This window comes from Haliaeetus albicilla, chromosome 13 (genome assembly GCF_947461875.1).
Source record: "Haliaeetus albicilla chromosome 13, bHalAlb1.1, whole genome shotgun sequence".
Lineage (NCBI taxonomy): Eukaryota > Metazoa > Chordata > Aves > Accipitriformes > Accipitridae > Haliaeetus > Haliaeetus albicilla.
Window position 1 is genome coordinate 21,126,151 of NC_091495.1, and position 18,467 is coordinate 21,144,617.

The 18,467-nt window shown below is 35.4% G+C and overlaps 1 protein-coding gene across 1 annotated transcript in view; it reads right to left on the reverse strand.

Annotated features, from left to right (window-relative positions):
* Positions 1–18,467, reverse strand: part of DNAH8 (dynein axonemal heavy chain 8) — a 158,301-nt gene that overhangs the window by 13,631 nt on the left and 126,203 nt on the right. The window contains exons 76-81 of the mRNA XM_069800374.1: positions 13,268–13,389; positions 10,486–10,604; positions 8,389–8,591; positions 7,282–7,355; positions 3,206–3,358; positions 640–795 (exon numbers count right to left, since the gene is read on the reverse strand). Of these exons, the coding sequence (XP_069656475.1) occupies positions 640–795; positions 3,206–3,358; positions 7,282–7,355; positions 8,389–8,591; positions 10,486–10,604; positions 13,268–13,389 (827 nt within the window). The remainder of the gene's footprint in view (positions 1–639; positions 796–3,205; positions 3,359–7,281; positions 7,356–8,388; positions 8,592–10,485; positions 10,605–13,267; positions 13,390–18,467) is intronic.

An 18,467-nucleotide genomic window follows, 5' to 3' on the forward strand; every position in this document is an offset into this window, starting at 1 on the left:
ATCCTTGATGACAAGAAGGTGTATTCAGAGAGTTCAAAATGTTGGTATTTATTGTGATCTCAAAAGATATACCTTTAAAGTACAAAGTATAGATATCATTGTACTGGCATTGGAATTAATGTAGAAAACACATTGACACAGATAAAATAGATAAAAACAAGGTGCTAAATGATAGATTTTATTTAATTTTAGCCATCTGGAAAGCAGACAGCTACTCTAAGCTAGGCATCTGGGTTGCCTTTAAAATCAATGGACAGAAAGAGTGATACATCTCTAGACAATGATTCACTCTTTTATAGACAGACGACTAAGACAAATAAGCTGATTTTCTTTTTCACGGTGCTTATCTATTACTAATAACTACAGTGAGAGCTTTTTCGCTTACACCAGGCAACTAACTTTTGGACACCTAAGGTTAGATGAGAAAAAAACTCATTCTAGATGCCCATAGTATGAAAATTGTGTAAAATTTATAAAACAATGAAGACAATAAGGAACCTTGAAATACAGATTATAGAAATTAAAGCTTCAGCCCTGCAACATGATGCTACAGTCAATATCAGAATGTGTATTTTCAGGAACCTCTGTTAAAGTGACTCCATATATTATAACACTATTTGCAAACCTTATAAGAAATACCTGAACAGTAGAATGCAGGAAAGCTACAGTGTAAAGCAAAGGTTTCCACATAGGCATATTGCTAACATCTAACAGATCCTGATTAATTCCAGAAAATGTTCTTTTCAATCCAGCACGTATACCTTGGGGAGGTTCATTTGTGAACTTTATAGCAATCTGTCATATGAAAAAGATAAAGGAATTGGATTTGTTTACTGAAACAAAAAACAGCAACATGCGAAAACATCACAACTATTAGTTATAAATAAAATGTAAATAGCTGAAGCATTGTAGATACAAAGTTGATATGTAGTTTTACTATAAACAACTGCATAAAAGGAGTGTATACTAGATTGGGCCACAAAAGATTTTGAACATAGACCTTCGGTTTATGTTGGTCAGAACTATCACTGACACTTGTCCATGGATCTAAGAATTTTCATCTACAACGTGGAAGCAGTCTTCATGCTTTTCAGAAGGCATCATATGGTTCTCAATCCCTAATTCAATGACTGAATGATGGAAGAGAACTCTCCAGAGTAGATGACAAGAACTCTGTTGTATTTCTGGTCCCAGGACTTCACAGTAAATACAAAGAAATCTCACCTCTCCTCAGATCAGATCTTTGTGTTCACAGTAGCTACTCTGAACTCTGTGGCTATGTCTTCAGCAGTAAATTAGATTCACCTGAGTATGTTCCTGGGTGCTCTGGTCAGCAGGCATGGAATCTGCATTTCTAGTAGTAAACTGCCACAGCCCCTTAGAATACAGCCCCTTAATTTCATGCAAACTGCCTAATGGGAATAGTTGCTACCAAATTTTAATTGTCAAACCATACCTGAAAATTATTTTGAAGAGTGCTAGTTAGCACAGGTTTTCACGTCAGAGAATGTCGTAACTACTTACTCCTATGGACTATTGCATTTTAGTGCTGGGTAATGTTCATGGGCCACACTTGAATCTATTATTAGTTTAGACACAGACTGGCCTTACCAGAATCTCTGTTCCTTGAAACACTTTCAAGTGCTGGAGGAACCCAAATAAAACCTAAGTATTTTTCTGCTCCAACAGTAAGTACTTGTCTGGCTGGCTTGGGTAACATGGTAGCATGTATTGAAAGAACAGTAAATGCCAGGCTGCCCATGGGCTGAATGCAAGCATGACTCTGAACTGTTTCTACTTCTGAAAGACGCTTAATGGAAGACACTCATGAATATGTACTTCACCTGGCAGTTTTACTATCTCCGTATTTGTGGTAAAGAACTTCAATTATTTTTAAGGAATGACTTTTCAACTTCAGTCTCAGAAATTTATTTCTGGCTGCAGGGCCCAGGCAAGCTGTCTCAGAGATGAGCTCCAGTTTTCTGCAAGGACCTATCTGCACATGAACACACTAGAGTGTTGGACTGAATGGGAACACTTGCTAACCAGTCTTTCCACATTTCAGAGGATATCTTGATCAGTTATTGATGAATTTTCTGCATAAAAAAAAGAAGCAAATTATTCTCTCTTTTCTTCTGAGAAGGAGCTGACCTTTGGTTTGTCAGTTATTCATTTTCTGGAATCCCTGAATATGTTAATATTTTAACAGGTAATGTGACACTATGGACTGGGAAATCACATGTGAAACATTTGAGATAAATGCAGTGAAGATTTATTTAGCAACCCTCTCAGTTCTCTATTCTCACTTTTAGCAAAACTATATGTTTATACACCTCACTATTCATAAACCCCTTGAAGATGCAGAATGACTTCATCTTCTGTTGAGAGAATACAAGAGAATGTAGGTCCGTAGAGCTAGCTTTCCATACACAGTGTTTTTCTATGGTGACATACCCTTCCTACTGAAGGTTGTCTCCTAGATTGATTTGAGAAAGGAAGCCTTCCCCCACTTTACATCCTATATATCTATTTTTATTTAGAGATAATGAGAACCACTAAGGAGACTCCCACAGTTTTTAAGAGGAAAGGGGTCTATGAACACAGAAGTGTCAACAAACACCTATTACACTAGATATTAACTAACATTATGACCCACTGTGAGAGTGCTAGGAACCATCATAAGTGACTTAAATGTATTTTGTAAGAGCTTAGGCAATTTTCCTTGTACTGATGAAAAATGTCTCCTTGAGATCTACAGAACAACCATTTATAGTTTATCCAAAGAAAAACAGGTTACTTCTTGGTAGATGATGTTCTTTGAGATATGCTGCCCCTGTGTGTTCTGTCCCCTTTATCCTTTATTTCAGATAGGGAAATCTGGAAGAGTCTAAGAGCAGTTGCGGGCATTACTCTGTTCACAAGGCATCTGGCTGGGCAAAAAGGGATACAGAGAAAGCCTGATAGTTTTGATTCAAGTGTTTCTGTGTACAGAATTAGTGTGAACTCACACATACATAAGGCATTTTTGAGAACTTTCAGTTACTGGTAAGTAACCTTTCTGTTTAAAGTGGTATTTGCTTTGTAAGGTAAGTTCATTTTTTCTGGGGTTTTGGATATTTTTCCCCATTTATTTAATTTCCCTTTAGACACTTATTTTGAATAATTTTGATGGCATGAGGTACCTGAATTAAACAGTTGAACAAACCTGTAGCAGCGTAATTGGGAATTTAGGATGTGGTTCAGTAGTTATCCAAACTCGAAACGTCTCATCCTGTATCTCAGCAGTAAGAAGAGTCTCCAGTAGTTCATCCATGAAATCCAGTCCAAGATGACAATTCTGAAGTAACACCCAGCCTCCCTAAATAAGAATATCAACCATTACCATATACAATTTAGAATAAGTTATTCATAATGCTAAAACCAACTGTCTATATTAGAATCAAATTTGGTCTTGCATGTAATTTTTTTTTTTAAATTTATTTTATTGACTTTTGGTCTGTTCCTGAATATGTATTATCATTTGACTTGGTATGATATTGGCACAGTTAAAGCAAATAGGAAAAGTTAGTCCAAAAGTTATTTCCACATCCTACACTTCACAATGAAAATAACATAACCAGAGTCAATATTCTAAGTAAAGTATCAGTGCTACCTAGTGGCAAAAAGAAGTAATTCCTGTCCTCTCCCAGCAAAACGCCAGTGATAAGCAATCCTGCCATCAGATCCAAAAGAATGTGAGTGGAAAAGTAACCGCTGAAATCTAAGGAATATATCTTTTTTAAGATTTATTTGTTAATAACATAATCTAAAGTAAGTGTAAAGACGTGGTAACAAGACTCTAAAACTTTTCAACTACAGTTAATTTATCTGCAATAAATGCATTTGTGTAACATTCAACCTCCACATATTAATTTTGATGTTATTCAACTCTCAAATTGCATGAAAGCTCTATTTTGACTATTATCTCGATGCACTTCTGCTTATGAATTTAAATTCAATCAGTTTTTGTAGCATAAGTTTAGAAGGCTGGTGAATCAGAAGCCTGATATTAAAATGGGACATTATTTAATCAGTTCTAAACAGTGATGTGTGGATTTCATTACAGGTTGTAAATTAATTTTGGCAATTTTGTTTTCACTCATTTAAAAAGAAATAAATAACAGTTGGTGACAAAATATAATTGAAATATTTATGGTGAACTGATAGATATTAAAAAAAAAAAGATTCAGTGAAGGAGGTTTTTTGCTTCTTTTGTGGGGAACCACTTTTTTGAGGAAGATCTTTAATCAATTTGTCACATTTCCAGATGAATCAGGGTCAGTTTTTGAAAATTATCTACCTGTAACACAGCATAGCAGTTTTAATCACATTATATACTCTGGCCAGAGGTAGGAAAAAACCCCAGATATGACTTCACATTCACTAATTCTGTTTCGTTCTTTCAAATCTGATGTTCGCATATCCCTCCCTCTGTAAAATGTGTACAACACCAAGGCATTTAGTTCAGAAATTGTTACGAGTAGCTCTACTGGAATGCTGTTTTGAGTATCCTTGTGCTTTTAACTGAGGGCAAAAGAAAGGCAGGGATGCCCTATTTTCACCATTCCAGTGAACTGGAAGTTGATGATGACCGTTCTAGACATAGGAACACAAAGATGTATGAGAGATGTATGTGTGCATTTGCACATCGTAAAAAACGCCACCTGCTATAAAGAGATGTCTTTTTTCTTTTTTTCCAAAGTGGTGTACATCTATATTCTAGCACTGGTGTCACAACATTTGGTAGGACTTGAGAAGTTACTGGGATACAATATAGAGAACCTTCCATAACTAAGGATGCATTAGCTAGAGAACCTTGTATTATTACAGTAATGTCTAGAAAGTGTGCAGTAAAGGCCATATACTAGTATTATGTATGTCCATAATAGAAAAACACAAATAAAGCAGACTATACTACGGTCAAATGAATAAATATCATCTGATGATGTTTGGGGGGGGGGGGGTTGCCTCAAATGAAGATATCTCACAGATAGCAGGCAACATTCTAGTTGAAGATGTGCCCGCTCATTGCAGGGGGGTCGGACTAGATGACTTTTAAAGGTCCCATCCAACCCAAATTATTCTATGATTCTCTGATTCTATAACACAATTGGAATTCCCTGAACTGATATTGCCTGACCTTTTTTTTTCTTGCATGAAAGACACGAAGACGTGGAAAGGCTCTGAAGCACTTCAGTCTATCAGATTAAGAGAACAGGACTTTGCAGAAATCTAAAAAAGCATTTCCACATCTCCTTATGATTAAACAGTAGTGAATAAGGTGACAAAAGAACTGTTCAGTTCAGATGGAAATCTGAAATGATCTCGATCATGGACCTGCAACAGTCTCAAAAATACATTTGTTCTTGCAGAGTGTTTTATGTTGTGATCTCATTTTCACTGTTTGTGCTTCCAGAACTCTAATGGGTGAGGACAGAGAGCCAGGGAATTTAACGGATGTCATATATTCCGAGTACTTAAGTTTTAAATATCATAATGAATCCATCTTTAACTTTTTATCTAACTTTTGGTGAATACTTCCCACTCAACCAGTATGAAAGCATATACTGGTTAACAAATAGGTAATATCGTACCAATTAAAACTTTTACTGAACACAAGTTAGCTCAGGTTTATTTAGGTGAATACTACAAGTGGTGCTGTACTCCTGGTTTAGTAAGGACTAGCTGTTGGTTACGGTCATGTGAAAAATATGTTTAATTTATTAATATAGTTCTTGCAGTCTTCTGGTCTCTATTATTGGAGATATTCTAGGCCTTCAGAATACTGGCATAAGACTAATTCCTGGTATTTTGAGTTTACAGGCAACTATGGCAGTATGTCTTCATTTGCAACACTGTCCACAACTCTGAAGCGTTCAGCTGATGAGACTGTGCTACCTTTACACTGTAACTTTTCTGTTGTATTTGAGGTTTCAACTACCATCTTTCTGTAGCTGCTACTTAGACTTCTCATGTGTTTACTGTTTGAGAATATCATCTGCCATAACAAAATACACTACAATATTTAAAAGAAAAATTCTTAAATATTGTTTTGAAATTCTTAGGCTTCCTTGGGACTCAAAGCCAAAAGGATTGGCAATTAAAGAAACAAAGAACCCAAAACAATTGCTGGTGAGCAAGAGACCCTCTCACTAGCACAGATGTGAGGAAAATGTGAGGCCGTATTAGGAACCAGCACATCCTTCTATATCTACAGCTTTCAGCTATATGTGCACTACTCACCATTTTATCTAGTAGAAATTATGCAACATCTAGGTAGCTCTCATCAGGGGAAAAAAATAATAATAAAAAAATTTCCTGTAAAGAGGTGGGACCTGTAAGTCCTTGCCCTGGTTTCAGCTGGGATACAGTTAACTGTTTTCCTAGTAGCTGGTACGGTGCTATGTTTTGAGTTCAGTATGCGAAGAATGTTGATAACACTGATGTTTTCAGTTGTTGCTCAGTAGTGTTTAAACTAAAGTCAAAGTCAAGGATTTGTCAGCTTCTGATGCCCAGCCAGCGAGAAAGCTGGAGGGGCACAAGAAGTTGGCACAGGACACAGCCAGGGCACCTGACCCAAACTGGCCAACAGGGTATTCCATACCATGTGATGTCACATCTAGTATAGGAACTGGGAAGTGGGGGCGGGGAATCGCTGCTCGGGGACTAGCTGGGTGTTGATCGGCGGGTGGTGAGCAATTGCGCTGCGCATCATTTGTATATTCCAATCCTTTCATTATTGCTGTTGTCATTTTATTAGTGTTATCATTATCATTATTAGTTTCTTCTTGTCTGTTCTATTAAACCGTTCTATCTCAACCCATGAGTTTTACTTCTTTTTCCCGATTTTGTCCCCCATCCCACTGGGGGGGGGGGGAGTGAGTGAGCGGCTGTGTGGTGCTTAGTTGCTGGCTGGGGTTAAACCACAACAGTCCTGCAGGATAGAACTAGGACATGATGTCCTTTTACCCTTGGTTAACAGCATAGTGATAAGAAGGGAACGTGCTACCTTTGCAAAGCTGCTCAATATCACTGCTGCCAGAAGTATTTACTTGGACTCCGCTGGCATGCATGTCCCACAGTGGAATTTTTTTAAGCTCAGGCACTCAAGGAGACTTGTCTACCCTGAGATATGCCTGATAGTAAGGTGAAAGTGCAAAATATTAAAGATTGCCTGCAAAAGAGGTGTAAAAGAATACTAAAACAGACAATCAACTTACATTGCAGTGTTTTTTTCCCCACCTGTTGCATTGACATCTGTATGATTTTGCGTGCATGAACTTCTTGTCCTTGACCCATAGAGATGGTCCGACATTCTACAACATATTTGACAATATATGATTAATGAATTTACCTTCTTGAGAAAAAGTAAGAATTCCAATTCAGTCAAAAAACGCAGTGATATAAATACAGCATAATTAAGGACATTTTTATGCAAAAATATATACTTATGAAAGTAGAATTCCTTCACCATATTATGCTACTATGTATAATTTTTCTAAACATCAAAACTTTGTAAAATAACATTAAAATATACATCCACAATATTTACAGTGTTTGTAGAAGTGAAAGACTGTGACTAACATTATTATTGTCTATGGGAATTTGTGCCAAATTTTAATGAAGTAAGCCACAGCATTTGAAATATGAACCTAGATTTTTCTTTAAGTGTAGATAATGAAGCCATATAAATGACCACAATGCATAACTGTAATATTGCATTAGTGAACATATTAATGTGACTAACATAACAGAATCATAGAATCATTTAGGTTGGAAAAGACTTTTAAGATCATCAAGTCCAACCATTAATGTAGCACTTCCAAGTCCACCACTAAACCATGTCCCTAAGTGCCACATCTACACATCTTTTAAATATCTCTAGGGATGGCAACTCAACCACTTCCCTGGGCAGCCTGTGAATATATGTATCTACTTCCAACTCAGTTTATATGCACAATTTTTCAAAATTTCCATATAATGTAGACATAAAGTCCAGAGTATAAAAATGCAGATCTTGTGGGTATTTTTGTTACGATGTAATCTTGTAAGCAGATTGCTGATTTTTACATTGCTTGCAGTTAAGAGTTAAAACAAGAAAGCAGTATTGTCACCATGCCAGAATTTAAAAAAAAAAAAAAAAAGTAAATATTGTCTAACAGATAGGGATTTAAAAAGTATCACCATTGGGAAGGATGATAACAATTTATTAAAAAGGAACTGAAAATGTTACTGTCCAACTGCACACAGAATGATTCTCAGAAATACTTTTCAGAAAAAAAATCTCTGAAATTACTTAGATTACCCTTCTGTATCTCAGCACATGACAATGAATAATTACTTTCATACCCAATTTAAGCTTCCTAGCCAAGGAATCAATCTGAATAGTTGGGTCAGATCCCACAGACAAGAAACAGATGAGAGGTGTTCGTGTGTCACTTTCCTCCCAAGTTTTTTCTAAATTCAAAATGACTGGTTCTGTATATTTCTCATCCAAGGAATTTGCAATATATTTCCTGGCTTGGGAAAGTGTTCGGTCTGGACACCAAGACCTAGAAATTAAAATATATACCAAGACACAAATTCACTGCCTCTTCCTGTTGCAAAGAACAGACTTAAATTAGAAATTCTATTTTTATGAAATAGAGATTTTTGCTTCATAATATGCATATGTGTATATATATACATACATTCATATATATGTTTGTAGGTTTGTCTTTACAGATATAATAATAGACAGAGCTGGTAGTCTTCCCTCTACTTATGACTGTTCAATACTTTTCGGTTGCTTACAATTTTGCCTTAATTAACTATTTGCACTGGAATTTCCTGTTCTGGGTACCTTTATCATGTTGGGACATTCTTCATTTTAAACAGAGCTTTTGTATCTGAGAACATAAGTAGGGAAATGTAAGATTGTTTTTGTCCTTTAGTAAAATTCTGCAGATGTTTCATTGGGTCTGTTAGTCTTTTAGGGTACAGACTCAACTCTTCTGCACTGGGTTGCATTCGTGTTGGGGATAAGTCTTTATTTTCTGATGGAAAAAAACCAACCAGAACAACTACTTTTGGATAAGACATATGACTTTGCAAAACTTCCATTTATAGGTTTATTATTCTCCTGGTTTCAGCTGGGATAGAGTTAACTGTTTTCCTAGTAGCTGGTACAGTGCTGTGTTTTGAGTTCAGTATGTGAAGAATGTTGATAACACTGATGTTTTCAGTTGTTGCTCAGTAGTGTTTAAACTAAAGTCAAAGTCAAGGATTTGTCAGCTTCTGATGCCCAGCCAGCGAGAAAGCTGGAGGGGCACAAGAAGTTGGCACAGGACACAGCCAGGGCACCTGACCCAAACTGGCCAACAGGGTATTCCATACCATGTGATGTCACATCTAGTATAGGAACTGGGAAGTGGGGGCGGGGAATCGCTGCTCGGGGACTAGCTGGGTGTTGATCGGCGGGTGGTGAGCAATTGCGCTGCGCATCATTTGTATATTCCAATCCTTTCATTATTGCTGTTGTCATTTTATTAGTGTTATCATTATCATTATTAGTTTCTTCTTGTCTGTTCTATTAAACCGTTCTATCTCAACCCATGAGTTTTACTTCTTTTTCCCGATTTTGTCCCCCATCCCACTGGGTGGGGGGGAGTGAGTGAGCGGCTGCGTGGTGCTTAGTTGCTGGCTGGGGTTAAACCACGACAATTATCTAAAGGCTTAGGACTCAGATGTTCCCTTCCCCCTTCGGGGTGTATAGCATATAACAGTATAGTACTTCTTCCATCAGATTCTGGCCTTTTTTACTGCACAGATTGAATCTGCTCTAAAGACAAATCATGGTCTAGTAATTAATGTTGGTTTTTTGTAGTGTCTCTGATTTATTTGTTGCAGCGCTTGGAAATTATACAATGAACATAGGAAGATATTATCTCATGCATAAAGCAGCTGAATGCTGCTTTGGGGAAATCCATTCTATCCCACGCCGTGCCACAGAGATCTTAGCTGATGCAATAAAATCATTTGTAGCACACTTTTCACATGGGGCTTTTGAATACCTGTTTTACCTTTTCACTTTTTTTAATTACTTAAAGTTATTTAAAATAGTTAATTTTAAAAGAAAAGAAAAAGAAATCATTTTGAAAACTATCTGAATGATTCCACTTTTTCAGTGGCTTTTTGGAGAAGGCTGCAATGTGACTGTGTTTCCATTTGTCATGACACAAATGCAAAGCTATAAAAAAATATTTTTTAGAAATAATAACTTTTTTAGACTCTTCAGAGGATAGCTCTGAAGTGAGTGAATTAAATTATATTTCATGTGAGTGAATTAAATTGTATTTCATGTCTCCCAGAAATTAAAATTATGCTATTATGATAATAGCATATCGATAGACTGAGACATGTGATGCAACCATGTATGTTATTTCTCAAATTTCTGAAGATGCTCACCTGATGAGTAAAAGCTTGCGAAAGGTATCAACTGAATCATTATATCCATCAGGTATAATTTCATCCTCAGGAGCATCTTTATCAAACCAACTTTTCCATCCTTTTTCATTACAGGCTATCTAAATTTATAACATTAACACACATATAAATATATTTCAGCTGTAGTAAAACCCCCTTGTAAATGTATTTTAATAAGAGTCTGTTATTATATTAGGATATATTATGTGCAACATTAAGAGTCTATAGCATTTAAGATATACATCATGCAAATTGCTATTAAGATCCTACAAATAGAAATTTTAGTATTAAGATGCAGACTCTTAAGCTAATCAGTTATCCATGGATTCCACTCCCAAAGACATGCAGCTACTTAAGAAAAAAGAGTAATTAGCAGAAGGATTCTATACAACAAAAGGAACATACCATGATTAATTTATTCCTTCTGATCACAAAGTACTAAGAGGAACAGAAAAATCTGTCCAAGTACAGTCCAGTCAGCCAAAGAATCACAAATTAAACGTAACAGACTCTAGTAAGCTTTTGACTTGAGAAAGAATAAATTTGACCACAAATATGATCATTATCTAGGCACCTCTTAGAACCCACGATCTAATAGGACGAAGGATGTTGGTGGACAGAACATAGTGAATATTGCTATGCAGTTGAGCCTTTAATGCAGTGACTGAGAAGAGTCAACTACCGCAACATTCTCAGATCACTGGGAAGAGAACAAGGAACACACTGATACCAATCTGTTCCATATGCCTATTATAAACCAAGGAGCCCTGTCCAGTTGACTGACTTGGTTTCAAATAGAAGTAGTTTCAGAACAACCTACATCAAGAATGGACTGGGAGAGGAATGAGAAATGAACATACAGGGACCTCTTCCAACCACATATTTCCTACAATGGAACTCATTCAGAGAGATTCATAAACACCAAATGTCCGTTTCTGAACCATAGCCCAAGTCTGATGAAAAAAAAAATACTTTATAAGCAAATAGCTCAGTTCTACATTAACTGACATCAACCTGAGCACTTGCTAGGAGAGTATGCAGAGGAGGTACCTTCTTAAAGCTAGGCTGCAGCCAGAGATAGGTTACTGAGCTAAAGGGACTTTAGTTGACTCAGTAAAATCATTAAGCTTTCATTACATATTTCTTTGTACCATCTCTCACTCAACCACGGCTGGAAGTAGTAGGTGTGAAAAGGAACAGGGTCATCTAAATGTTTAAAGAGGAATATGTCTTTATTAAATTAAGTTAGGCATCTGGGACTGGAGGACTTAAATTTTAGAGGAGAAAAAAATTTGTAACTGGCAAGAAAAAAAGAAAAACACAGGAACCTCTTGAGAACTGAGCATACCATTTTCAAACTTTTTTTTTCTTACTTTAAATAATTTTGTTTGTACCTAAATGGATAATGATACAGTTGCATTTAATGTGATGAGCCAAATAGAACATCATATCTAATGGATGCAAATAAGTATTAAAAAGGTGTTATTTCCATATTTGCATTTTTTATTGATGTCCTAGTTGGCACCCTCCCAGATCCCATCTCTCTTACTAAAATCACCTAATTGTCACTTTTCAACTTGTAAATTTACGGCAATTTTAATTTAGTGCTAAAAGATTAGTTTAAAAAAAGAGGCCTTTTCAGGTAACCCAGGTTGCCCAAATATTTTGGAGTCTAAAATTTTGTTTTTACCAATTCTAGAAAAGTCCTATAACAGAACCATTACAATCTACAAATTAAAAGGAAAATACATAATTCATAACCCCATGGCTAAATTTAAATAATGTTAGCAAATGTGCAGTGGCATGCATTTTGGGTTCCGGTGCCCTAACAATGCACAGTGAAGACCTAACTAGAATTCCTCCAACTTTCTTGTAACTCAATATCCTGTTTTGATACCTCCAGAAACCAAAACCTGGAGGAAATGGGCTGGTATGTGTCCATATCTTCCCTTTATACAGTGTTGGGAAACAGCCAAGACCACTTCCAGGTACACCATTTAGATAAAATCTCTGCTATCCTTCAGGGTACTAAATGCCATCACTAAATGGACTTGGCTGACCAATGCTGTAACAGCACAAAGAACTTAGTGTCCCGGCTATCAGTCTGATTAACAAGGAGTGCTTAGAAGGCACAGAAAAAGAAATGCTTGGGGAATGTTTTAACTACACTAAAAAAAAAGATAAATTTACCACAGTAAAGAAAATAACTGATAAACACGTCACAAGCTTATGTGCATATAAGTTCATGTATGTCTCAATAAAATAAATAGTACTGTTATAGCTAGCTCATCATATCTGAATAACATGTTAACCTTGGAATGGAAATGAGTATTTAAAAACAAGCAGCAAACAATTTACTTGTAAAAATCTATCAGACTCAGACATAAAACATTGTAACTTAAAACCTGACACTCATAGATTAACTTTCTGAACCTTTTTGATACCTCTACTATTTTATCCTTTCTCCTTATTTCTGCCTCTTTCATTGACTCCCTTTTTTACTAGTTGTTTGCTCCTGTTCTCTTCTCCTTCTACCTCAATGACTATAATACAAAATACAATAAAGCAAATTAAAAAAATTTAGAGCAAATAAATATACTGCTATTCATGCTACCTAACTGTTCATTTCTATGCCTTTATTCTGTATTTTCTCTGGCCTTGTTCCTAACTACATCTCTTGTGCATTCCAAATGTAAAATATGGGAGCACAATTATGATTGGGAAACTGGTTATTAACATTAAAAAGATAATTAGTAGATATCACCTGATTCAAAATTTCTGCAAACTGTGGAAGTTTGCTCAATTCCACTAGGTTTAGCCACATCATGTCAAGAATCCAGCGGAATGGTTTGGGTGGGCAAGCCTGTAGATCCAGTGCTGCACCTCCTGTACATAAAAACATTCTGATGAAATACACATGGCATTCCAGGGGTCAAGATATATTTGATATTTCTTTTTAAATTATGTTTTCTGGCCCATGTAATTTTCACTGGGGTACTAATTGCACTCTTGTGTACTTATCACTTATTTCATAAGATCATAGGATAATTTAATCTGGAAGGGACCTCAGGAGGTCTCTAGTCCAACCTGCTCAAAGCAGGGTCTGCTATAGGATAAAATCAGGTCTTTATCCTGTCTGGTCTTGAAAATCTCCAAGGGTGGAAATGGTACAACCTTTCTAGACAATGTGTTCTAATGTTTGTCTGTCCTCATAATGAAAAAAGTTTCCCTTACATTCACTCTGAACCTCTTTTTTTCAGTTTATTTCTGTTGTCTCTCATCTTCCTACTGTGCACCACTGTGAAGATCCAGGCTGTCTTCTTAATGGCCTCATAGGTGTTGGAAGGTTACTACTGGGTCTCCCCTAAGTCTTCTGTTTGCCAAGATGAACAAGCCCAGTTCTCTCAGCCTCTCATCTTAGATCATGTGCTCCATAGAGTTTGTAGTTATAAGTTTATACAATGATACCGATTACATTTGAAATATGGGAAATTTTTTTATAATATCTTTTAATCTGTGCTGATAATACAGTAAAAATAATTTTATATTTATCTGAAAGATAAAAGTATTCCTCTGAAGACCTTCTCTTAGACAGTCTATATTTTATCCTACTATTCCTAAAAAGACAAGAAATTGAAAAGAAAGTCTTATTTTCTCAGCTGCAAACCTCTACCTCTTCTCTAATGAAATGCATAGTTATAATATCTAAAGAACGTTACACATGTTAGCAAAGTAATCTCCTGGGATCGTTGGAAAAAAACCCAAACACAACAAAAGAAGAAACAAACTCTGGACTGATGGAATCAATCAATCCTAGACCAGCCTAACAAGCACAATTCATTTTAAATAGCATATATAAGGCCAGATAGCCAGTAGATAATACACATTTCACATCCTCTGATATGCGATTGAAGAGGAAATACAAAGGAACACCTCTGGGATAAGACTGCAATCCCATTTTAAACAGACTAGCTTTTAACTTTTTATCATAATTTTCTTCTTGTTGTAGCTGCCTCTTCCCCAGTCTTCCACAAATTAATTAATGCCACTTCTTGGGAAAACTAGAGGGTGTTGTTCCAGTGGTCTCCAGAACCAAGATAATTTATTCATTTAGGTCACTGGTATAATGAATTTCACCAACTTGTTACACACAGACTGAAAAATCACCTTGGAATAATAACTATTATTTTTAAGCACCTATATGTATGTGAGCATGTATGTGTGTGTATATACAGTCTATATATATGAGCTATAATTATTTCAATACTTTCCAATTATACATACATGCTTACCAAAACCTACATACATAAATATAGATGTAGTTCCATTTCAATTAATATATTAATACTTTTACAAGCTGTGTCTAATTATTCCATAGAATATCAAGAGGTTTTAACATAGAGACCTTTTTTCTTATTCTGCACCCACCTCATCCTCAAATTCTTCATGAATGTGATTGTAGAGAAAATGAATTATGAAAGCAAGAAGAACAGAAGAAAAACTTATCATTGGAGTGAAAAGGAGATTAGAATATTTAATTTCTTAAATAAAGCACAAATTTTGTTATTTTATAATTTGTTGGGAAGACATTATATATAGTATTTTTGTAGCAGCTAAAGAACTAAGGGTTACTTTAAAATTCTGACACATTATAGAAAAGAGTTTATGGTGCTGCAAATGCTATAGTGCAAGAAATTCTTATTTTCCTGAAGTCTCTTCTGCTTACATTATAGACTTTACAGGGAAAGATTTGATTCTTTGAGATGTTTTCCTGCAGACTTCCAGGATGCAAGAATTTTATTTATATTTATATCAGTGATGAGTTTCAGGAAACAGCAGCTCTGCTTCTTTTAAAAGAATAAACACATGATTCAGAAAGACTAAATATTTTCCTAGCTAACTGAATATCTTTAAGTATAACCACAAGAATCACCTTGCTTAATCTGGACGTTAGTATGCCAATGGGAACAATTAACTTTAAAAAAAAGTAAAAGTTTCAATAAGTAAGCAGTAAACAGTTCTAAGGGAAGTTTTTGCTTTGGGGGAAATTTTAAACCTTAATTTTTTGAGGCAAACTTATTAAATGAAGAATGAGAATTACAAAAGTGTAAACAATATGTTTCTCATTGTAATACTTGATATTCTTGCTATTAATATACATACCTAATAATTGATAAATCCTGCTAAGTTCTTGTGGTTAGCCATTTGTTATGTGAATAAGTTAAATATGCAATGTCTAAAAAATTCTTTCATTTTATCAGTTTTCATTTTGTCATTCACAGGCATATGTGAAAAGTTCCAGTTTCTAGAAAAATTTGTGCAATGCTTTCCTCCACACATGGATACACTTAGATATAATCAAGAAACAGAATTAGACATCATTAATATATGATTTCAAAGTATTCATGAACTACTGAAGGGCCAATTAAGGGGCAAACTCTTGTTTAAGAATGTGAAGTTCCTATGTACAAATGCAAATTATTTCTGTAATGCAAAAACATAAAGATATTTCATTTGCTTTTATTACTAAGTTTTCCTACTGTTGCACTTTTTCTCCTTCCCTTTACACCATGGATGACAAGCTTCAGTAACCTCACAGAAAGAAAGGGCTGCTTCATAAAATCTGAGGTGCAAATACTGATTTTCCTGTATTTCCTGTAACTACCTGTTAAAGTTTCCTTAAAGCATCCTCTTATGTCTTTGGCACTGTAATACAAAGATTGAAATAACTGCCTGGGATCCATTTATGGATCCCAGAACTTCTTAGTCTCTGCAAACTGAAATAATCGAAATCAAAGAGAGGATAACAAAAAGTGGTTACATAAATCTGTAATCTGTTATTAGCATTTTAAATACAAAATGATACCCTGTTCCAGAATTGCATCTTTCACAAATTTAATACATTAGACCAACAGGAATATTTTTGCAAATTATTGAATTCTGTGAGAGAATCACAATCACTTTAGCCAAAAACACTTTTCTTAATTTTAAGATGTAACCATTAATTAATTGTCCACAAAATAGCATACTTGGCAATATTTCTGTCTTTTATTTAGGTCAACAAACCCAAAGATGTTTTGTAATTCCTCTTTAACACGCTCTCTAATATTTATGGACCTTCTTAGTAAAATATATTTTCTGCTAGAGGAGATCATATTCTTCATTTGTGCCAGTCCCTCACTTTCTACAGGTAAAGGCTACAACCTACCTAAGTGTCAAGATACCTACAAAATCGTCAATTAACTCCTTAGATTTTCTCCTATCTTTTGGATTTTATTTCCTTCTAAAGTTTTAATAAAAATTCTATGTCACCATCATGGGAGGATATTTTCCTATAATTTGGGAATCTGCTTTCTCTGTTTCGCTGACTTAAGGTTACATTTAAGCTATAGCATTAAAATATTGAGGAAAGGCCTAGTGTTTGGCTTTACTGGAATACAGTAAATAGAATGAAATTAAATTTATGTACTTTAGCAGAAGGAAAGATTTAGAGTTGATAACCTCCTGAGATTAGCTGAATAATGAGTTCTAGAGACTTTTTCATTTCAAATAGCAATGCTTATTTCACTGAGACATCCCCTGATAATATTGCTGATGATAAGCCATGAAAGCTCCCCTGGAAAAGACATGGAAAGAAGAGGAAGAGAGATTTATTTTTCAAATAAATCCTTTCTTCAGCTGCCTGATAATGTTTGGTAACATGGTATTCATTTCGCACCAAGAACTGCTCAACCAAAGAGGAAAATTGAACAAATAATTCATTGCAGAAGATACCTAAGAATCCAGGACAATTTGGATAGGCATCTGCCCACTTTCCAATTTTATTTAATATCATGTGAATAATTATAGAAAATCTATTGTTACCTTGGTGTCATTTTATACACCAGAAGAATTTCTCACTATTAGATCACCTGTGGTAAAGCTAGGCAGGAAACTGCAATCATATGTTCTACATGAAAATTGCTGAAAGTACTCCTGTACTTTATTACAGATTTCTCATTAGTTAAAAATGGGTAAGTGACCACTTTCTGTTTCACATGCCCAAGGTATATTTTCCTCTGGCAAAACAAGAATCCATGAGCTGAGAAGCCAAGATATATGGTTCCATGTTTAATGCTTTACTAAAGCAGACATTTTCATTTTGAAAGCATATCCAAGCATGCCCTGCCTGACATCAGTGGTAAATTGGTAGCTGGATACCATTCTCAAAGGATAAAACCATTATGACAAACTGGAAAGCATAACAGAAAGTGAATTTTGTCTTGTTTCCTATCCATTTTGTTTCATTAAAGGCAGATATTGATCTTCAAATATAGGTTCACTATTTTGACATTAGACCTTTGCAAGATTCATTTGAACACTGTAAAATTCAAACAGGTTTTAGACAGACCTCGGCATAAGCAATCCTGATCACATTTTTCAGCAGAGGCACAAATTCACAGAGCACAGAGGAAGCAGACCTGGCCAATTCGGCCACAGAAACACATTATGTTCTCTGAAAGTCAGTGTTAACTGGTTGGCAAAAGTCAGAGAAAACTTAAGCTGAAACTGATAAAAAGACTGTAGCACCTGCTGGAATTTATATGGAGCTGTTCTGGCAACTTAGAAGATAGCTTCATTCAGCTCCATCAAAGCTGAGAAGCAAAGGAGCAAGAAGTCACCTAATTTATAAAAATAAGGATACAAACATAATACAAAAATATACAATTATTAAACCAATAGATGGAGACAAGCAGAACTATCATCTTGATCTCAGGATAGAACACAGCCTGGGTAAATGGCAGCAATAGAACTGAGATGGGGAACTGCATCTAACTTCACTGGACCACAGCAGGGGTAAGGACAGAGGCAGCTCCCACAGAACTATTGGTAGAAACCACGCAGCCAAAAAATCACACTTTGAAATGGTATAAAAGTTTCAAAAGTTGAAATTAGCTCTATATATAACATAATTTTTTTAAACT